The following is a 24,085-nucleotide window of genomic DNA, read 5'->3' as shown; positions in this document are numbered from 1 at the left end:
GGACAAATAAGGTCATACTAATGGGAAACAGGTCTGATTGGGTAGGCTACTGTTCTTACAAGAAGATGCACCATGTGCTTCTTCCATCCCTTCCCATACCCATTCTTTAGCACACATCAAGAAAGGGTCACTTAAAGGCATAGCAAGAGGCCAAGGAAGAACAGAGACTTCATCAAGAGAAGACCCTTGGCTATCTGGGCTTTCTGCTTCCAATCTGTAATGAATAAAGCGTCTTCCCTCAAGATCATTTAGTCTATGGGGCTTTGTTACCAGCTTGCATAGAACAACCAACTCATTGTGTGAATAGTTATTACCCAAACAGCAAAACATTTACATTTAGTATAAAACAAGTAGACTTCATTTCTGATAGTATGCTATTTCCATAAGCAGTACAATAAAATGCCTGTATATTAACTGCCAACCTTATGTCATTTCAGAAGTGTGTATGTTATGTTTGTATATGTATCTATGTGGGCATATTTTAAACAATAGGTTCATTACTGAATAACAGCTAAAAGTCAGTATGTCCTGGAGCTAAACAATTATGCACCAATGAGACCTCACTTGAGTTATACATTCATATACAAACACATCAAAAACTACGAAGTATTTCTTAAATTAATGTCAGAATGGCTCCCATTTTTCTTCTCTTCCTTAACATGACAGTGTCTAGAGCTAACTGCTTTCAAATATTTGATTTAAATATTATAATCTCATATAATATGCTTATAATAAACTAATAGATGTATTTCTCTATGATGGGTGATAAATCAAATTAAGTAAAACAGAAGACTGCATCTCTCCTAATACTTAATGTAAACAAACTCCTCAAAGGCAGTTGCAAGAATCAGCCAAGGAACAGAGGATTTTGGTGTACTGAAGCCTGGCTCTTCTCCAGCCTGCTTCCCTGCTTTGCTGTGGATGACTCTTTACTTTCCGTGTGGAATCAGGTAGAGTGTTTTTGTTGATTATATCAACTTCTGTATTCTTCTCTCATTGACCCATTTGTACCAACAGCTGGACAATTTGGCATCATCTCACCATGCTATCATTCCGGTCTAAGACACCATAAACTTTTTGTATTAATCTTGACTAGTCCAATAGGCTCTTAATTTATAAACGAATGATCCCTTCCTCTCAGTTTTCACCCTTGTACAAATTTCATATCCCTATGCCATATGTGGAATCAAACATAAATTTCATACTTAGAACTTGAGGCCATCATTTGGATATCTAGAAAACATTGCAACTCAAAAATGCACACATCTGGATCTGGATATTTCCTCTGTCCCCCACTAAAGCCTTTTCTTCCAGGAACTTTCCATATTAATGAAAGGATTGACAGTGGTATCTTTGAGTTACTTACTCAAAAAAATCAGGTAACCAAACGAACAAAAAACTTTAGGACCAACTCCAACTACTGTTCATGCATCTCATGTGATTCACAAATATAAGCATCTATCCAGAATCTAACATTTTTTATTTTGGTCCATCATCCAACATGCCTTTGTTGCACAAACATTAAAGTCTCATAACAGATGTGAGTGTAGTTGAGTGAGAGCTCATTTTTAACTGGTGCTTTTCCAGGTATTGTGTTTACCCGACAGGTTACTGACTTACCTGGGACATCAGTCATATCCATTAGAAATCCACAAGAGGAGGACAAAGGATCAGTCCCTTGCCTTAACAGGATAGAATTCTGCAAGTCCAGTGTTGTGTGCAAGCAGCTAAGTTCTTGTAGCAACCACATTGTATTTCAGCTTCTCTATCATTTCCTGTATGTTCTTTCCATGTTATTTTCTTTTTGGCTAAGTATTCATCTCAGTCCTATGCATGGAAATGGGTTTCACAGCCTGTCTCTCAGGAAAGTGTCGTGAAAACTCCTTTCTAGAGAGCAGTGGTTTTGTTTACTTGCTCCTTTGTCTCAGGGGTTTAGAACTTACCATGGGGAGGTAGAAACACTAAGGACTATTTCTTGCTATGTTTTATCTATTGCTCTCTCTCTCTCTCTCTCTCTCTCTCTCTCTCTCTCTCTCTCTCTCTCTCTCTCTCTCTCTGAAAGCATCTCAATGTGTGACTCTGGCTCTTCTGGAACTCACTCTGTAGATCAGAATATCCTCAAACTCACAGAGATTCACCTACCTCTGCCTTCTGGGTTCTGGAATTAAAGGCGTGTGCCACTGCACCTGCCTCCTTCTTTAATTTTAAAATATAGTGATTTTCTTCAATGAAAGACAGATTTTCTTCTTTCACTACATAGACCCAACACATTGTAAATGTTTCCTAAGCATTTGGTTAGTAAATAAATGAATAAATAACATTGACAACCTGATGTAGGTGGGTCTTCTGTCTATGTGTTACTTTCATTGGTCAAATAAAGAGACTGCCTTTGCTTTTGATAGGACAGCAGCTTAGATAGGCAGAGTAGACAGAACAGAATGCTGGGAGAAAGAAGCAGAGTCAGGCAGATGGCATGAAGCTCTGGCCCGAGATGGATGCAGGTTAGAATCTTCTCCATAAGCCACCAGTTCATGGTGCTACACAGATTATTAGAACTGGGTTAATCAAGATGTGAGAGTTAGCCAATAAGAGGCTAGAAATAATGGGCCAGGCAGTGTTTAAATAAATACAGTTTCCGTGTTATTATTTCCAGGGCTAAGCTAGCCGTGCGGGAGCTGGGCAGGACAAAAAGCAGGCCTGCTCGCCTCATCACTACAACAACATGCCAGCAAATTAAATCACATTGCTTCATTCTTTCTGATACCCTTTGCCTATCATCATGGTATGGAGATTTATAAACATTTAATTTCCAAGAGAAATTTGATAAATTTTCAAGGTGGAAATGACAGATAGAACCAGGAATTAATTATTCTTTAGTTAGCTCTTTTTTGTGATTTAGTTCAATGTCCCTAAATTATTCCTGAAGACCAACCTGAAGCAAAGTCCTCTTTGAGTCCATCTTCATTGTCTTGACTGAAGGTGGGATTTTGGTGGATTTGAGTATCCTGTATGCAAATGTCTTCAAATAAACTTTTCCAAATCTGAATGCAGTCTCCTTCGAAAGGGGATGCGCACTGACAGCCCCACAAAACTGTCTCTCTCAGGCTCTGTCTTAGGGCCACACACAACAGTCGGCCACTAAGGGTGTGGCATTGTGCTGTTCCTTTGCCACAGGCTTTCTTAAAGCTCTCATGGAGCAGAGTGCAGTGCTGGGATTCCTGGCAGGCCACCACTGCTGTGACACAGTCACCCTTCCTTTCTGCTTTTAAGGATGGATCATCTTTCCTCTGGAGCCCTCCTGTGACATTTGACTGTGGCACCCAACCCGAGGGCAGTGCCAGCTCTAGGAATAAGGTAAAAGAATGGGTTAAGAAAAGGTCAATTTACTCTTTATGTGGTCATGACTCTTGAATGTATTTTTAAGAATTTAGAAACATTTTATAGGTATTTCAATATCTGTCAAAAATATTGGAAAATTATTTTGAAAGATCTCCTTCAAATGATCTAAAATTTAGGAAAATTGACACAGCAAGTTTTCAATTGCATACATCCATAACAGAGTTGAGTTTCTCTTGGAGATACTTTGTCTTCATTTGCTTTTGTCTTCATTATATTTTGATAATTGACAGAAATTTCAAGTAATTTAAATATGTAAATTTAGTACATTTTATTTCCCTCATACATTTTTTAAGACTTTTCATTTCCTTCTTTAAATGTGCCTTTGTTGAAAGATTTCTCAGATGTTTTTCTTATTTCTCTCCTTTTAGGTATTTTCCCCTAATTTCCTTAGCTCCTCATACAATTTAATTCCACACATATTTATCCACACACATGAAATAAGACAAGATAAACAAAAATATATACGTATTTACAATTTATATGTTGCTTTTACACATAATAAAGTACAATATTTTTGCCATACTCAAGTAGCAATTTTCCTTCCTGTGAGTCTATTCATAGAGCCAGTAACTTATATCACTTTCATTCCATAGAAAGAAGATGAGAAATCCAATTTCATTATAAAGTTGGGTACCCTTAGCATAGGCTTTGGGGTCTGTTTCTAAAATGTTTTTCTTCCTCCAAGGTACCTCAGATGACATCCACAGTGAGCATCATGGACATCGGTATTTCTTCGGTATTCTTTTTTCTAGTGGATTATACTTCCCTTATTTATTTTTTATTGGTTTTATTACACAAGTGTTTGTCACAGTTTTGTTTTTTCAAATGCTTTGTAGGTATATGAGAACAACACCGTATTCCTAACTTCATGCTATGTAAGTATTTACTTACAATCTACTTATGGTACCATTATAAAAACTTGTCCTTGGTTATAACTCTGGAATATGCTTTGAAACACACACTATTATAGAATTAGAACAGTTTTCAAACAAGAGCACACAGTAAATTGCTCTAAGTCAGACTCTTTAATAAGAACAGAGGCCATCTTAGCTTGCAAGCCTGGGAACACATTGTGAAATATATGTGAATGAAGGCTGGCCTCATGCAATTAGTTCCTCATCGACTCTTTTCTAATAAGCTTTGCATCTACTTAAATATAAATCTGTTTTATGATATATATACATATATAATTTATAACTATATATGAAATAAACCAAGTTAAATTACATAATTCTACTAAATGTCTGTTTTGCTCTATGACGTTAGCTACTAAACGCCTTTACTAAGGTTTATGTACATTGCACCAGGGATTAAGATACGCCTATCTATGTTAACTGAATCTAACTATTTTATGAATCAACATATGATCAAACATTAAGAAATTAAGTATTTACACAACAAATTTGATGATAGTATAGTAAGTTTCAGGTACTATTCTGGAAATTTTGACATAATCAAAATTAATCATGTAGTTTTGTAAATGCTGGGGAGTGTTTTAGTGACACCACGGAAAGAGAAAGACTTTTCTTCCTGCAGTGTGATCAAAGGGTTTGTGGAGAGCGCTGAGCCCAGAATAGAATGCATGATGAGACTGAAGCTATCATGCCCCTTTGCTCTCTAAGCTGAGTTGTAGGCAGTCTTTTAGGTGCTCTTTGAACCTGCAGCCCTCAAATGGTCCATAATGAAATACACCTGAGGAATCATTTAGGTTTACACCTCCAGGTCACTGGATAGAAGGATTCTGTTGCTTGGACTGTCCATATTTCACACTGCAGTCTTAAACGAATTTCTATTCTGTGAAAAACACTTTTTTTTTAATTGTGAAATGAGTTTAACCTCTCTGAATTTGTCTGTATTTGTTAACTGATGATATTTTGTGAAAATGCCATGAGGATGGCCATAGTTAAGAGTTTACTGTCTTGGAAAAAAAATGAGTCACTGTTTGAATAAACATTTCAAATGGTTGCAACTCAGTCTACTTTCAACCTAAAACTAAGGAAGACACACTAATTACCAAAATAATGTCACTTCCACACCCTTTGATACTAATTTCTCCCACCTAGAATGGTTGACTACCCTCTCTGCCTTCTTTTTATTCTGGCTTTGGAAATTTAATAGTTTGTAGTTTTTCTCCCTAATGCTAAAGGAAAAAAAGAAAAGAAAATGATATGAATAGTAGAAAAGAATTTGTGAAGAGATGGGAAGGAAGGGGGATTGAGTAGAGATGGAGGGACTTAGAGTAGCCACAATGTTTGTCATCAACTTGTCAACTTTTGGGTTCTTTAATTAGATTGTGAAATTTCACTAACAAAGGTTATTATTCTTCCTGATCTTTTAGATGCCTTCACACACATTTCCATCTGGTCACCAAGTACTCATGATTATAATTCATAATTTTTCACTGAAGTGTATTTTATAATTCTCAGGACTTCTGTGCTGGTTTGAAAGCATGTCACTTCTCATTAGTTTGGACAAGGGTGATATCTCACTTTTTTTTCCCATTCTCTTCGAATTCCTCAAAGAGACATTTAAAAAAAGGTCAATTTTGCATTTCTCTGTTTAAAATATGCAACAGCTCCTAGCAGCAAAGCATTAAATCTAATCATGTCAGAAAAGCAAGTAAGTCCAACTTTCCCTGATTTATAGCATCTGGTTTCTTTCTCAAATCATCTTGAGATAGTCTTCCATCTTACAATACAGCACAACAAAGAACTTGCTGTTCCTCAAATGGTTATTAATTCCTTTTATTGCCTCTAGTTACAACACATATTTCTTTTTTCCTCCCTAAAAATCTCAGGTCACTGAATTTCTACCAGTTCTATGAAATGTTTGAAGTCGCAATTATTTCCTCTGCTATGTTGTCAAATACTCTATGTGCATGTTCATTGTGGGTGGGTGCATAGCTATCACGTAGAACACAGCACACTGTAAAAGTGATACCTGGAAATTTTGAATTTCATTAGAATTGAGATAGTCTGAAATAGGTTTTTACTTCAGAATTAAACTAAAGATCAACAAGGAAGGTACCTAGGACCTTGTCTGGTGTCTGACAATTAACAACTTTTAAATGAACTATACATTAACGAAGTGATGAAGCAGAGGAGACAATAATTTGAAAGGACATTCAGGTGAACTCTTCTGAGAAGATGCTGTAGTTCAGGGGAGCAAAGGCTACATCTCATGAGGACAACTGAATTTGGTAATGCGTGAGAGGCTACCACAAGGTATTGGTTGTGAAGGCACAAAACAAGTAAAGCTAGCCGTGGGGGCGGCCGGGTGCCGAGGACTCAGCCCGCCGCCTCCTATTACTACAGTGGGGCGGTCAGGCAAAGAGAAAAAATAGGATGAGAAATCTGGGAAGAGAAGATAGAGGAGCAAGTAAAGAAGGGGACAGCCACACAGCCAGACACAGGTTAAGAAGAAAAAGAAAAGATACACAGAAATAGAGAAAGGTAAAAGACCAGAGGCAAAAGGTAATGGGATAATTTAAGTTAAGTAAAGCTGACTAGAAATAAGCCAAGCTAAGACTGGGCATTAATAAGAAAGAATGAGACTCAATGTGATTTATTTGAGAGCTGGGTTGTGGGCCCCCAAAGACCAAAAGAGCCAAAGAAAAGAAGATCCAAAGAATAGATGAGCTAACAACAATGTGGGGGTGTTACAGCTGATTCATACATGGGTGAGAACTCAACATCATTTTGTGTTAAAGAAAACAAAACTGAAAATGAATGCCAGCTTATAAGTCAAGTGAACCCCACAAAATATAAGAAACACACACACACAGGACAAACTACCAATACATGAACAAAAAAACAGTATAATATCTACACACATTAAAAAACAACCAGAAACTATTAAGAGCAACATATTACAGAGATCTACAGATATAAAAGTCATAGAGTCACATAGAAAAAAACAAACTATAATATAAATATGGAAAATGAAAGATAAGCTACAAAGCTCACCCATGACATAAAATCTAGGCCAATTCTATAACAATTAATCATACAAATTTACTTTTTTATGTATAACATAATGAATTGTGAAGCTACAGTACTATGTAAACCAGTAATTGAAGAAAGCAAGAGTGTCAATTCTTTCTCTACTGTTCTAGAGTATAGAAAAGAAAGTACTTTCCAACTTAGTTTTAACAGCCACATTAGACATATAACAGATTTAATAACATTAGAAAATATATCAATATCCTGCTTGAACTCAGACATATCAATAGAATATTATCAACTGAAATACAGTAAATGTGCTACAAAAATGAATGCGCAATGACTGAGGAGGATTTAGGTTTGAAATAAAGAACTGATTCAATGAATATTACCTGTCTTATTGATGCATTTTTTCCCAAAAAGTTTGTTCACTGTACAGTGGAGGTCATCGATACAAAGACACTCTTTAAATCGGAAATCTTTTTCCACCAAAGACTGGATACTCAGGTTACAATGTGATGAATTATTTATCTTGAAGGAGTCACCTGGGTTTCATAATCACATATAATACTTAAGATATTAATCTGAATATAAATTTTAGTTCTTCTTCCCAAAATACTTTTAATGCATCAACCCAAGAAATTAATGAGTTTAGAAAGATTATCTTGGTTTGCTAAAGGATGTTCATCAAAGTGACTTTATCCTCCAGATTTTTAACAGTAAACAGAAATATTATTAGCTATGGGATGCCTTTAAATTTATGAATATTACATTTGATATGGGTACAGTACTCAAAGAACCAGGCCCCTTGGTATTTAAGTTACCCAGAAAATGCCAAAGAAGTCATATCGTTTGTCCCCCAAACACTTAGTGAATCAGAATCAATCAGGATTTGTTGAATACCCATAAATTCTGGACTCTATTTTTAAGCAATCCACCATTGAGGGGTTTTGACATAAAAGCATCTGGATCAAGGGTGGAGTTACTAGTGTAATTACTAAGAAATCCTCCAATGCATAGAGATTACAAATACCAAACAGAAAAGAGAGAAACTTGACCACATTGCCTAGGGACAGCTTACTCATTCTATTTTGCCCCCCTCGTCCCTCCTAAGAGGGGTGTAATTTGCCTGCTTATGTATCAGGTTAATGCACTACCATTAAGCTACACATGGACCCCTGGTTCATTTTATTTTATTTAAAAATTTTATACATTTTTTACAATTATAGAATGTTATTTTTTGTAATTATACAATATAATTACATTGTTCCCCTTTCCCTTCCCTTCTTCAAGCTCCTCTCAAATCCCCTCCTTCCTACTCCTTCAATTACTCCTACTCTCAAACTGATAGTCTTTTATTCTCTGATTTGTTACATAGACAGAAAGAAAGATGATATCTGTGTGTGTGTGTGTGTTTGCACAGATTTATAAAAACAATCTACTGAGTCTGTTTTTATTACTGTGTGAATATGTTTCAAGGATGATAACTTTGTATTGAACAACCAATTATGTCCCTCAACTCTTGAAGAGACTAACTCTCCCTTCTTGGCAGTCATCAGATGCCAGTAGTTCCTTGTCCAGGGGAATGATTCTGCTGAGATTGTTCACTTCTTCACTAGCGTGTCTATTAGTCTTGCCATTGTTCAAATCCTGTTTATACAGCCATTTCTGTGGCAGACTGTTTCGCAAACAGACTTTGGAAAGATATTCATAAAGGTGCAGTAAGTGTCACTCACGTATTGGTGGTAACCAGTAGCTTTCTAATTGGAGTGAAGACCTGTTCGACAGGAAAGCAGTCATGTCTGTTACTAGAAACCTAGCTAACTTCCCCTGACTAATGAGATCATAGATCTTAGAAGAAAATCTACTACTGAATTTGTTAGACCTACTACAGTCTAAATCTTATCCTTCTACCCACAGATAAATGTAGCTATTAACTCTTCATCAAAGAAGTTTTCCTTTTCCCCTCTCTCTAAGATTTACTTGTGTGTGTGTGTTGAGTGTTTTGACTCTATGTTTGTCTGTGTACAACATGCATGCCCCCATGTCAATGGAGAACAGAAGTTATCAGATCCCTTGGAACTGGAGGTATAGACAACTGTGAAGTGCCATGCCGGTGCTGGAAATCTACCCTAGGTCCTCTGGAAGGTAGCCAGTGCTCTTAACTGCTGAGCCATCTCTCCAGTCCAAGGAGCTCCTCTTCACAGTAAATAGAAACTATGACACAAAATCTCAACTGGATACAGTCCAGAGATCAATAAATCATGCGGATCCCAGTCAGCCCGAGTGGATTGCAGCCAGCCCCAGTAGATCCCAGACAGCCCCAGCAGATCCCAGACAGCCCCAGTAGATCCCAGACAGCCACCGCAGATACATCTATATCACAGTTCCTGCATCTGTGGCTCAGGGAGCTTCATGTGGGAGGAGGGCAGAAAGATGACAAGAGTCAGAATATCAGGATGTCTATTGTGGAACAAATCAGAAGCAACTTTTTAAACAAAATATTTTGTGTGTGTGTGTGTCCACCCACAGAATGCTTCCCAAACTACTTTAAAGCTTTCTGTGTTTTAAATGATGGTTGCTGTTCAATAATATTCAAGCTGATTTTATATGGGATGACTGGTGTGCAGTTTAGTCTCAACTATCCTATCACTTTAACTGTTTTGTTTGCTCTTTTGTTGTAACCTATTTTATTGTATTTGTTACTAAAACTATATTAAAAGATATGCAAGTGATTCTAATACTTTTATGAAAAGTTAAAATTCTCCTAACACTTAGCATTTTATGAATAATAAATAAGTCATTTATAATTACCAGTATTTCATTTTCTGGTTAAAAATTAATTTGCCTCCAACCTATATTGTTTTTTCATTAAAAAAGTAATTAAATTATTTATGTGTATACTTGGGTACTTTTCTCCCTGCTTCACATATAAAATAATTATTCAAATATTACTGCAATGTATTGCAAATGACTCATTTATTTACTAACATATTAAATAACTTTTGATTTATGACATATTAAATATAATATTTTAATACAACATTTAATGTTCTCTAGTCAACTAGGCATTTCATCATCAAAACAAGTAAGGGCTCTTTTTTTGTCATCTTCTGACCTCATCTTAAAATATTTTATTCTGAGCAAATGTGTGAGCACTTGGGTGTGACAGTTGTCACTTTCCTATGAGTATTAATATTTCTGTTCTCTCTCCAGGGCAGGGGAGAGAAGTCATATACAACATCCTGCAGAATACTTCGAGTTCTGCTGATGGAGACGCCGGCATTGTAAGAACTGGACTTAATACACTAGGTTTTACCTGGAACAATACAGGTGTCTTCCATTGATCTCCATGACTGCTCACAGCCGTTCGTATCAATCAAGCATTGCTGCCTTAACTGTGCACAGTCGTTTGTCTGGGAAGAGGATTCAGTTTCTGAGCTTAGCCTCGCAACTTGAACAGCAGCAGCAGCGGCAACAACAAGAAAATAACGACATGTTCGCAGGGTTACAGTTTGGTGTCCAAATTTGAATTCCCTCAAATTTAAGCTATTGACGGTGAAAGACAAAATTATGGGCAATACTATGTGGCAGAACTATTAGGAGGTAGAAAAAAAAATTTCTTCCCCACTCCCCATAGTTCTGTATTTCTCTATTGCAAATAGGTAATTTTCATTAATTGTTTTAATTATCATACAGTGTAATGGGTTTCATTGTGACATTTTCATACGTATGTATCCTTGTATCTTAGTCTTACTTGACCCTGTATGGCTTCTCCCTTACCCTCCTTCTCCCACCACATGGTCCCTCTGTTTGATAAGATGTTCAGTACCCTTAAGTCATCAAGGAAGTACAAATGCATAATTCATTGCTGCTGCATCTCACATCAGGCAGGATGGCTTTTGTCAAGGAAACAAACAACAAATGCTGGTGAGAACGTGAAGAAAGACCCTACACTGTTGGCGGGAGTGTGGAAATTGGTGTGGAAGATTCTCAAAAAACTAAAGATAGATGGAGTGCTAGCATTCTTGGGCCTATACCCAAAGAATTCCAATCCCACAAAGCACAGAAATACTTACACTCCCTTACTTGTTGTTGCGATGTGTTAAGATTCTTAAACAAGATCTATTATTTGCCAGCTCTGCATTCTCACTTTCCACTTACTTTTTGACTTGTGAAATTTTTTATTCCTTTTGTTCCATCAAAAACACTTCTAAAATCAGATTTATTTCCATTTGTGTTTATGTGCACTTATGCACACATGTGTGGGTGCTTATGGAGGCCGAAAGAGGGAGTCAGATCTCCTGGAGCTGCTTTTTAATGTGATTGCAAGCTGCCAAACATGGGCATAGGGAACCCAACTTGTATACTTGGGAAGAGCAGCAAGCACTCTTAACTGCTGAGCCATCTCTCCAGTCCCTAAACCACTTTTAACACATTTCTTTTATTAACCCTTAACATCACACATGACACTTTTAAGACTTTGTCTCATCTGTCAGTGTCTGGTCACTTGGATGATTTGTTTTCCTAGAATCTCCCTCTTCCTCTAGAAATGGTCTCTTCTAGATCTCTCGATGATTCATCACCTTATACCATCCACTGAGACCTGTCATCCCCTTACTCTCAGTTAAAATATATTTTCATGTTATGTTCTGCTTGCAGAACTTTCTTGGTTTTATTCATACTCTTCAGGGAGAATCTTCTTTCTCTCACTGCTTGATATAAAAATCTAGACTGAAGATTCTCAAATATATGATTTAATGCTAATAGTTTCAATACAAAGCCTAGATAAAGAGTATTTTTTCCTATTGGCATGCTGTAGACAAGATTCCAGACTCAGATTTATTTAACTGTTTCATCAATCCTCTATGGTGAATCCCTGCACTTCATCAACAATGGCACTGATAGGGTAGACATCCAACAATTCATGAAAGATGCTTTAATGCATCCCCAACTTCATGCCCCATATCTCTCTACCTGCAAAGTTTGTGCCTCTGCACTTTGAACATCCTTCCCTGGCTAATTGCCTTTTCTCTGGATCTGTTTGACTCAGAGCAGCCCTTTATGTCACCTTATGTAGGGAACACACTTTTCGTACTGCCATTTCTTTGTTTAGTCTCTTTGGGTGGCTCCTCATGACATGACTTTCAAATTCTTTATCACATGCCACCCAGAAATCATAAAACTTTCTGCAGTGCTCCAAGCTGCCTTTCTTCTTTGAAGTTTACCCTCTGGCTTCTAGTAAGCAATCTAATTCTTGTCCTCTGGGATAACACTTTGTCCTTTAAAACTGATTGTGATTCTTATCTATGTTATGGAAAACTCTGAAGTTTCTACTTTTTTTTCTATCATCGAAATGAGCACACACCCCTATTTTGTCTCCCTTGAAGCCTAGAAATCCCAAAAGTGTAGAATTTCTTGCCCTGCAGTGTGGATTCATGGGCCTCTCTACAACACTATGTTCTTTAGGTTTACTAGACAAGTAATAGGGGCAATTCAGAGTTGTATTCTCAACACACAGATGCATTTTACAAGTATCCAATTAGTATATGTTGGTTTACATCAGTTTAGCTCTTGACAGATGAGGTCTATATAATAACTAATAAATCATACAGGTATTTAAAAGTTATTTTCAGGAAAGTTTTCTGAAAGCAATCAATACAATAGCAATCCTAATTTTACAATTAAATCAATTTCTTTTATCAAACATATAAAACAGATACTTGCCTTTTCAATAAATGCAAAAATATAAGAACACGAATGGAGTCAGATATAGGAACTACAAGCTTTGTTTGAGCCAAGGCATCTACCTATTTTACAAGAAGGGGTTAATTGTGGTTCTCTGTGGCAATATAGTGTTATAAGGTATAAAGTAAATTTCTTTTGTGTTACCTCTTTCCAACCCTCATTTTCTAAGAATCCAAGAAAACTGACTGGCCCCATATAATTCTTCCTGAGTTTCTAAACTAAGAGGGTAGGCTCATGTCCTTAGCTCAGAGTCCCCAAAGCTGGCATAGCAGTCATCTTGGCACATGTGACCAACTCAGTTAGGAAACTCACATTTGCCTGCATGTCACCCTCCCCAGGTCCTCATTGTAGTGATCCTATGTAAGCTCTTCCCCAAATGTGTCTTATGTCTTTCTCCTTTTCAACTGCTTGTTGAGTATTCCACTTGAATTATGCACCATTTTATATACTTAAATGGTGTACCTAATGGACTAAAGAAATCATGCAATGATTTGACCGGCAAGAAACCAAAGCCCAGCTTTCTCTTTCCATACTCTGCCTTACTTGTTCCTGGCTATGATTTATGGGCTTGATATTTGAAATGGGATTTGTCAAAAATTCTACTGATGTTAAAAGTAAAAAAAAAAACGTCATGTTAAAAGTAGTAAGACAAAGAATGCTGTAAAGTATATTACCCTCTTAAGGATGTATAAAAAAGTTCATTAACAAATTCACCATTTCCCCCATAGTTTTGGGCAACAGGACTTTGCTTCATCATAGGATGTAATTATGTATACTGAACAAGAGCTGGGCGGGACAGAGAAATTTTCAGTCCTAACCTTTAATTTCCTTTTCTCACACAACCTGTTTTCTGTGTTAATTTGGAAGTAAAGGATGACAGCAAATGACAATAGCCTTTTAAGCAGAAGCCTTGAGGAAGAAGGGACATGGTTTGTGTGATCTGATACTTTGCTACAAAGTTGAAGCTACTAGAGTTTTCTATATAATGAAGCTATAAATACTAGAAACTAATAAAGAAATAAGAAAACATTATAAGAACAAGAAGAATCAAAACCTCTCAACACAAGAATTTCCATGGAGAGATTGAAAATGTGCAAATGATCCTTTACTTCCTGGCTAATTTTCTTGGATTTGATTTATTTTGCTTTCCCTTTCTTTTTAATGTAATTTGGTATAACCTACATTATTTTCTGGCTTTATTTAGTCCCATTCATCAACAACTATAGTTATAGCACAGAAAATATTCCAGTTTGTTTATTAATATCCAGTATAATCACAATTATTCCCTCATTCTGAAATCAATACATAGATGCTAACATATTAACCTTCATCAATCACATATTTACCAAGTAGATTTTTGTGGGCTCTATATTAAAGGAAAATTATTTGAACCAACCTCTTACAACGCCCCAATGCAAGAGAGATGAGCCCACATTTTACCTAGAGGCCATATATGTCACTCAAGAGTAGAGCATTAATACAGAGTTCAGCAGCTTTGCTCGCCACAGCTGTTCCTGGTTATTAGGGTTGAAAATTAGAGGGACAATTTATGTTGCTCTGTCTCTCTTTCTCTGTCTGTCTCTCTCTCTCTCTCCCCCCTTTAATCTGCTTTTAAAGCTAAATAGAAAAATAAAACTTTGTCATCTTTAACTTATGAGTTTATACTGGATAGGTGCATTTTTCAAAAGTTCTTGCACATATCGAAAATAGATCTTAATAAGTGGTTCAAAGTCATCTAGGCTATTTTACTTACAGGAGCAATGTGATGGAGCAATGAAAAGCTCATGTTTTGTATTTTCTATAGAGTTAGAAACAAGTGACTGCAGGTAAATGCACGTTTCTCAAAAGCAGTAAATAACATCAAAGCACACGTTGGTAATATCATTGGCATTTCTTATGTCTGTTTCCATGAACTTAAGCTATATGGGGACAGCATTCAGTTTACAAAGAGTTAATATTGCAATAAATTCAGAACTAGCCACACAGCTCACTTACCCAGGAAGATGAACACTATCATGTTGGACAACTTTGCTGTTCACCTGGGAGCAAGGCAGAAGTGCTGACTCCAACCAACTTTCCAACTGAAACTTCCGGAAGAAGGTTTCCGTTTCTGCTCTTGCTTCATAAGAGCACACCACCAATCAGAGTCAGCTTCTGATGTCACCGTTTCCTCGCCAATTTGTCCTGAGCTGTGAACTTTCCTAATTCTAACCAAATTCAATTATTCTCCTCAGTGTACTAACCCAGGATATTAAGCTTTCACAAAAGCTTGCAAACAGAATAACAGGGGAAATGATGCATTCTCTGCACATTGACTAGACTCCTAAGCTGTGCTTCCTGGGTATAACAGTCTTCCAAGACATTTGACCATGTTTAGTCCCCTATTCATGAATATGTCTCATCAAGTTAATGTCTTATAATTTCAAGATATAGCAAAGGAGCAATGGCATAAACAACCCGGGAAAATATTGTAAATGCAAGGTACATTCAAATGTGAGATAGATATGTCTCATGCTTGCAAATGTTTTAAACCCCAAGATGACGAAAAACTAGGTCACTTCTGTGACATGTTCCCATTTCTTCAAAACCCAGCCTCAGTGTGAAAAAAGATTCCTTTCAGAGAAGCATAAATCCTCTACAGGAAGCTAACTATTCACCAGATCGTCATCGCTCTGACTTGCATTCAGTTATTCCTCACTTTACAACTTCCTTGAAATTCAATGAAGCGAATTACCCTGACCCGTTTTTAAATCGATGTTTAGTAAATATAAAGTATTACCTTTGGCGAGAAATTAACAAAAAGAGAGAAATGCAAATGAAAGAGGAGCATCTGTGTTTCCACTGCCTTGTAATTCACTGTTTATATTACATTCTGTTAATGTTCATTTTACATTAGAAGAGAAATCAGATTTTATTTTCAGTTTACTAAAACCCAATGAACTGAAATTATAACACTATAAATTATTTTTGCAGATTTAAGTAAAAGACTTAATATCAGACATTACTTCTCTGAAAATGGATTGATTGTATCATGGTTGTAAATCACACTGCTTGTATGTAGGTTTTGTACAACAGAAGTCTGCTAATGGCAATATTACATCCAGTGATTTATTTGATAGGAGAAATATAGTACCATAAAAATTAATCTCCTCTCCTTTTGAGTGCATGAATTAAATCAGAGGGGACAAATCTCAAGGATACACAAAATATAGCAGTGACTCTCGTGAGTAGCTTCCAGAATCAGGATACATAATTCACCGCAATGTTCTGGGGGAGGCAACTGCAAAATTTTGCTGAGTTCCAAGGGGGAATAGACTTAGACCCCACCTCCTGATGGAAAAGTACCAAAACAACATCGTGAACACAGCATACGAAATGGGCTAAATCTTGGTGAGATAATAACTGAAAGGTAAAACTTAGCATATAGATTTCTCATGACTCATGTTGTCTCATTCTGTTATATTATTATACTTCAGTATAAATTCTGATATAATTTTCATCACTTTCCTGCTGATTTCAGTACCTTCCTCTCATCTTGTTCATATGTTAGACAATTGTTCATATTTTACATTCTGTGATCCTCAAATTCATTAAAAAAACAAAAAACAAAAAAATGACCTTTAATTATCTTTGTGTTACCACACTGGAGAAAATAGCATTACTTAATTGACTGTCTTAGGCAGGATTCTCTAGAATAACTAAACTTACAGAATCTCTCTCTATATGTATAGGAAGAGGATTTATTAGAATGCTTTACATGTTGTGGTCCAGCTAACCCAACAATGGCTGCCATGGAAGGTCTCTTGGACCTTTATATATCAAGTAGATGCTTGGTCTTTTAGGATAGATGTCTTATCTGGTCTTCAGTATACACTGGAATCCTAAAGAAGTAGGCTTTAAGGCCAGTGAAGAATGGACATGCCAGGATGAGCAACAGCAAGCAGACAAAGATAGCAACCTTCCTCCATTCATGTCCTTATATAGGCTTCCAGCAAATGATGTGGACCAGATTAGAAGTGAGTCTTCCCACTTCAAAAGATCTGAATTAAAGGTGTGTTTCTCACCTCAAAAAATCTGTAATAAAAGTGGATCTTCCCACATCAAACTAAGCAAAAATTCCTCATAGTTATGTCCCTCTATTTTTGGGTTTTTGCTAATTATGGGTGAAGTCAAATCGTAAAGAACAAATAGCCACCACACTGGCTTTATTTGTAATCACATTATTTTAATGTCTTCCCTCTACCAGGGTTTTAGATCTTGTCAGTAGTACTTTCTCGACTCTGCTCTCCAAGGTGGCACCTACAACATTCACACGCAATTGGAATTTCTTCTGTGCAGCTCTCGCCAACTGACAAACACCTGGCTCCTTGCTACAGAAAATTTTCAGTTTTCTCACCACGCCCCCAAGTCTTTAATCTCTAAAATAAATATTCAGATCTCTTATCACAGAAATAAGAAGATAATTCTACACGTTCTTCTTGTTTGTATGCATAGCTGTTTTCCGTATACTGATTTTAGCGTGCTTGGTTTCTGTGACTTTTCCAGCATCTTTCGTTGTCTCCCTCACTCACCATCTCTCTCTCTTTCCCTATTGTTGTGTTCTGTCTGCCTTTCTATGTCACCCTCTGTTCATGATTTCTCTCACTCTCTTCTCCTCTTCTTCCTTCCCATTTTATATACACACATGTGTACAGCCCCAGGGATTGCACCTAAGGGAACTTGCTCAGTCATTGAGCTATGCCTCCAGCTTCCACTCCTTACGTTATTTTGAGTTGTGGACAAGTGAGATGGCTCAGAGGTTTAAGGCACTTGAAGATAATCCTGATGATCTGAGTTCAATCCCGGGGTATTGAAATGTGGTAGAAGAAAACTAAATTAAACAAGTTGTGTTCTCACGTCTACACATGTGCACTCATACAAAGCAATAATAATAATAATAATGCAATGTAAGTTATTTTGAATTAATGCCACTTCATTTTTTGTTTTGTTTTAAATCAGATATCTTTAAAAAGCATGCATTTTCTCTACCCTCAGAGTTTAGGGATCCACACAGAAGAGGAGGTTGAAAGAATGTAAGAGCCAGAGTGTATGGAGGACAGGAGAAGAACAAGGCCCTCAAAATAAACACCATCAAAGCTCACATGAACTGAGAGGCTGAAGCAGCATGTGCAAGGCCTGCACGGGTCTGTACCAAGTCCTCTGAATATAGATTATGACTTCCAGTTCAGTGTTTTTATATGATTCTTGAGTATGAATGAATGGGTTTCTGATTCTTGTGTCTTTTCTTGGACTCTTTTCCTTCTGTTGGTCTCTCTAATCCAACTTCAATGTGTTAGTTTTTGCTTTATCTCATATTTTATTTTGTTACGTTTTATTATTATCTCTTAGAAGCCCATTCTTTTCTAAAGAGAGACAGAAAGGGAGTTGATATGGTTGGAAGGGGAGGTGGGGAAGAACTGAGAAGGATAAAGGGAGGGGAACTTGTAATCAGAATATATTATGGAAAAAAGAATCTATTTTAATTAAAGGAAAAAAACCGCATTCTCAGATAACTCTCCAAAATGCTAATCATATGTGAGAGAATGTATTAGAATCTGAGTGAGCGCATCTCTTTATGCGACTAGTTAGGAAAGATGCACACAGGTTGGATGTATCTGAACAGAGCTTGTCAATTGACCTTTGGTTTCAAAAGTCAAGCAATAAAAGCAACTCTTAGCAAACAAACAAAAAATGCTTTTAACTTTTGAGCTAATATTCATACTAATATTATTTGTGTATACTAAGAACTATAACAGTCTGAAACATTTGGTTTATGCTGTAACATTTACTTTTCCAAAGTGCTTTATGATGTAGAAACTATTATTTTTATGATTGGGGAGCAGAACGAGTCAGTAAAGTGCCTGACGTGCAAGCATGTGGATCTGAGTTCAGATCCCCAGTACCCAAGTAAATGTCTGGTGTAGGAGGTTCTTCTTTCTATGTGTGGCTTTCATTGGTTGACTAAAGAGACTGCCTTGACCTTTTGATAGTGCAGCCCTTAGGTGGGCGGAGTAGACAGAACAGAATACTGGGAAGAAGGGAAGTGTGGCAGACACCATGATTCTGCTGCCTGAGATGGATGCTGGTTAGACTCATGCAGGTAAGCCACAGTCAAATGGCTATACACATTAATAGAGATGGGCTAATCAAGATGTGAGAGTTAGCCAATAACAGGTTAGAGATAATGGGCCAGGCAGTATTTAAATGAATACAGTTTCTGTGTAATTATTTTGGGGTTAAGCTGGCCAGGTGGCGGGACACAGTCCGCCGCTCCTCTTACTACAAATGTCGGTAACAGTGGAGTCCACCTGCAACTTCAGGTGTAGTGGAAACAGCGGTTACCTAGAGCTAACTGGCCAGCCAATCTGACGGACTTGATGAGTGCCAAACTAAGCAATAGACCTTTTTTTCTCCTGAAGAAGATATTTGAGATGGATCTCTGACCTCTTCAAGCATGTCATGTAGAGCTGCACACACATGTCTGACCTGCACCAACATAAGTAACACACTGTGCACACACACATTCAAACACACAAAGAAATTATTATTTTCCTAATATTATTGATATGATATGGAATTGAACAGATATGGAATATAAACAACTTTCCAAGGTCACAATGAGATTAATCTATAGTTGATCACAGTCACTGTAGAACACTGCTTCTATTTATGAGCTAACGCTAGTCAATTAACATTAAAATGGCTGACCATATCTCTGTCTGCATTTATCAAGGATTTCTGGATGACCAAGTAAATGAACAACTTTTGTAAATATTTCAACATCTTAAGAACAAAATACATTTTACACAGATGTGTAATTATAATAATATTAATAAATTTATTCAGATGTAATTTAAGTTTCCTACCTAACATTTGAATTTTATACAGTTGTTTTATATTTACAGTGTCTCTATTTTGTTAAGATAGTCTCAAATTTGTAGAAGTTTATGACTTTGGGTTGCACATTTAATTCTGGCCTAATTCCCCCTTTCTCCCATTCTCACCTAACTTTTACTTTGCCTAACTAACACTAGCTATACTTTTGTTTGTACATTCTCAGAGTATCTTTGCTTATAATTTTAATTTAGAATTTTTCTTACTAATTTGAATAGACTTGTTATAAACTATTGGTAACTAGAATTTTAGTATGGTTGGTCAACTACTTGGTTTTATTACAATATATATTTGTCTTGATGCTTTTTTGCCATTTTCTTATGCTCAATAGTTTTCTTCAAATTATTGCTTTTTATTATTTATTATCATTTGTTTAATTATGTGTCCTGCGTAGGCATATGCATGAGAATGCATGTCTTAAGAAAGACCAGTAGCATTATATTCCCTAGAGCTGGAATTACAGGCATTGTGAGTTGACATGTGGGTGCTGGTAACAGAATTTGGGTCCTCTCAAAGGGCTCTAAAAAGCTTAATCATTTCTCCAGTCCCTTGAGTTACTTCTATCACTCAGATATCTACTTTTCTGACAACTTTCCTGAACTTTCAAGCTACCAAGCATCTGAGGCCCCACTTTAAACACTGCAGAAGTGATATGGGAGAGTCTTCTGTTTTGTGTTGATTTCATTGGTTAAATAAAGAAACTACCTTGGCCCTTTAATAGGACAGAAAATTAGGTAGGCGGAGTAAACAGAACAGAAGGCTGGGAGAAAGAAGCTGAGTCAAGCAGTCGCCATGACTCTCCTCTCCGAGATGGATGCCCGTTAGACTCATCCTGGTAAGCCACACTCAAGTGGCAATACGGAGATTAGAAATAGGTTAGATCAATATCTAAGAGTTAGCCAATAAGAGGTTATAACTAATGGGCCAGGCAGTGTTTAAAAGAATACAGTTACTGTGTAATTATTTCGGGGCATAAGTTAGCCGTGCGGGAGCTGGGTGGCGGGAAGCAGCCAGGAGCTCCTTACTACACAGAAGTGTTGATTTTCCCGTGGATATCTATGAAACTTTTATCCCCAAATCTTGACATATCAGTTAAACACTTTGTACTGTGGCCTCATTGACAGTTGAAACAGGTGGCTGCTATCTCCACAAAGGTACTGAAAAGTGCAAATGCAGATGTTCTGTATCATCCGGTCTCCTCCTCCTCTTCTTCTTCTTCCTCCTCTTTTTTGCCTCCTCCTCCTTCTCCTCATTTTTCTTCTCCTTCTTATACTTAGCAGATATAGCTTCAATAACACTTGGGGTAGTCTCAAACCTGAGAACTTTCTCTAATCCTGTGACTGGAACCGAAGGCCTGTATCACCTGAAGACTGTTAAGTGATGCTTCCTCCTCTCTAAGGAGTTGAATCCTAGATCACACTCTGCAGACTGTGAAGACACAACCCCTTCTCTGGACCTTGTGTGAAAGATGAATAGAATTCAGCTTCCTTAAGACATTCACTCCACTTGGTATTCTGCATTTAAAGTAAATCCTACCCAGTAAATTATGAATTTCAGTTTGAAGTTGTGAATCTGGGTATCGAGATTTCCTGCTTCTTACTCATTGCCTTTGTTTTCTACTGTTTTTAGAACTTGTTAGAGCAGTATTTAGTAGTACTTTCAAGAATATTCCTGGGACACATTCTTTTAGATTGATTCAATGTCTCAAATTGTCAACCTTTGATTCACTCTGGATCCATTGCCCACAGTTTCCTTTTCCACTTATACACAAAATCTAAGAAGGATTTAGGATTATAGGGTAGGGTATACAGTGTGATGTAAACATGTCAGTAGACTGGAAGGTACACTGTTGCAAGATGCCCTGCTAAAGAGTTTCTGAGACTTGGCATGGGGACAGGTTTTGATGCAAGAGGCTCCTAGGTGAGAACTTATAGAAGTGTGTCTGTTTTCCTCTTGCTGATAGTAATATACCAAAACATTCCTAGGAGATAGAAAAGGGGAGGAGAGAGACAGAGAGGGAGGTGATACAGAGACACAGATACAGAGAAAAAGACACAAACAGAGAGAGAGAGAGAGAGAGAGAGAGAGAGAGAGAGAGAGAGAGAGAGAGAGAATAAGAGTGTCTCATTCGCTACACTGCTATAGAAACACCACTATTACTGAGAGCAACATGCAGAGCAGGCAGCTGTGGGTCAGGTGCTAGCATATTTTGGCTATAAGACTAGCAAAGACTAGCAAACTGGCTAGTTTCTGGTGCTTGTGGCACCACATGCTAGAAAAGAGGAGAAAGGAAGTTTGATGAAGTGAACTTCTACCTGTGTTCATAACTCAGCCTCACTGTCCACACAGGAAGAAAGAAAGCTGTTATCAAGGATGACAAATGAGTGAATGCGTTTGAAGTTCTTGGCGCTCTCAGCTCTTGTAGGAGCACTTTTGCTAAAGTGGATCATGGCCAGGCCACATTGCAAACACAATATGACCGCTCCTATACCCCAAATTAAAATATCTAGACATTTGTATTTTCCAACCTTGTTGCCACTGACTTGTTTTAGATGCTAATTGTATTTGTTAAGGAGGCTACAGAGATTGCTCAATGGTTAAGAGCACTGATGGCTCACACAGAGGACCAGGAATTATATGGCAATTTATAGGGATCAGCTACTCTAGTTCTAGGGAATCTGATGTCCTCTTCTGGTCTCACATGTGGTACACAGACACACATTCAGGCAAAACACTCATGAAAATAAGTATGTATATATATGAGAGAGAGAGAAGAATAAGCCATTTTATGGAAACCTATCTAATTTCCAATCAACAAAGCAATGTCAGATCTCGAACTCATGGGTTATATGGTTATTATTAAGCTTTCTAGCATGCAATTCTACCTTACCAATCCTTTGGTTGTTTGTCACTTATATCATTGCATGAGTTTCAAATTTGCTTTTGTTGCCCATTAGTTTTAACATGCCCAACACTATTTCCAGCTAGAGCCTGGTTTCTCTTTAACTGTTGTGCAACTCCTGGAAGTAGGATCAGCTCTTCTTCACGATGCTAAGGTGCTGCTTCTGTCCAGACCAGCCTGCCTTCCATCTGCTGGTGAACTCAACAGAAGCATTTCTATGCAGAGTAGGAAACTTTCCCCTCTTTAATCTCTGATGAGAAAAACTTGATTTAACTCCAAATATTCTTTGCATTGGGTAGATATGGGTGAGAATTGAACCCTTTTGATCATACATCTTTTCACATAATATCTAGCTAAATAGGAAACACTACTTTTTTGTTACCAACTTCCTAATTTTATTTTGATGCCCTGATAAAACACTCTGACCAAAGCAACTTGAAGAGGAAGGGAAACTCTTAGTTTAAGCCGACAAGAACTCAAGGATGGAATTTGAAGCCTAAGTCATTGAGGATACTGTTTGCTGGCTCACTCTGTCTTGCTTGCAGGTTCATGCTCTTCAATATTCTTACACAATCCAGGATCATCTGCCTAGGGATTATACTTCCCATGGGGGGCTAGGCCCTTCTGCAAAATGAAGCCGATCCAAACAATCCATCACAGGCATGTCCCCAGAGCAAGCTGATAAAGACAATTACTCAATCAGGATATTTTTTCTTAAGTAATTGAAGTTAACAGTAGTGAACGTTACTAAGTGTGGCTACAGGGATTGTTCAGTGGTTAAGAAGACTTGATGCTTTTCCAGAAGACCCAAGTTTGGTTTCCAGCACCCGTATTAGGTGTCTTACAACCACCAATAACTCTAGCTCAAGGGGATCTGATGCTCTCTTCTGACCTCTGTTGGCACCCAAACACAGGTGCATGCACACGTACACATAGATGCATATGTAAAAATAGAAAGAAAATTTTAAAATAATTCTCAGTAGGACATTGCCCTCATTCCCCCTTGTCCTTAAGATTGCAAAATTCAGTGATGTGAAGTGCTGTGGAGAGATCTTGTCACTTCCTTAGTTAATTAGGAAAGGGATTTTTAGATTTCCTGAGAGGCACTGTGCTAGGCACTGGTTGGCACAGGAATCATTTGAATAGAATGTGGCCCCTCTTT

At 37.3% G+C, this 24,085-nt stretch overlaps 1 protein-coding gene across 1 annotated transcript in view; it reads right to left on the bottom strand.

Annotated features, from left to right (window-relative positions):
- The window catches only part of Gfral (GDNF family receptor alpha like), a 47,453-nt gene extending 32,348 nt beyond the window's left edge, over positions 1–15,105 (bottom strand). Inside the window, exons 1-3 of the mRNA XM_075967747.1 lie at positions 15,084–15,105; positions 10,660–10,794; positions 7,733–7,885 (exon numbers count right to left, since the gene is read on the bottom strand). Of these exons, the coding sequence (XP_075823862.1) occupies positions 7,733–7,885; positions 10,660–10,794; positions 15,084–15,105 (310 nt within the window). The remainder of the gene's footprint in view (positions 1–7,732; positions 7,886–10,659; positions 10,795–15,083) is intronic.
- Positions 15,106–24,085: the final 8,980 nt, after the last annotated feature.

Source organism: Microtus pennsylvanicus, chromosome 3, assembly GCF_037038515.1.
Source record: "Microtus pennsylvanicus isolate mMicPen1 chromosome 3, mMicPen1.hap1, whole genome shotgun sequence".
Taxonomy (NCBI): Eukaryota; Metazoa; Chordata; class Mammalia; order Rodentia; family Cricetidae; genus Microtus; species Microtus pennsylvanicus.
The sequence above is the reverse complement of the archived record's forward strand: the minus strand, read 5'-3'. Positions and strand labels throughout refer to the sequence as shown.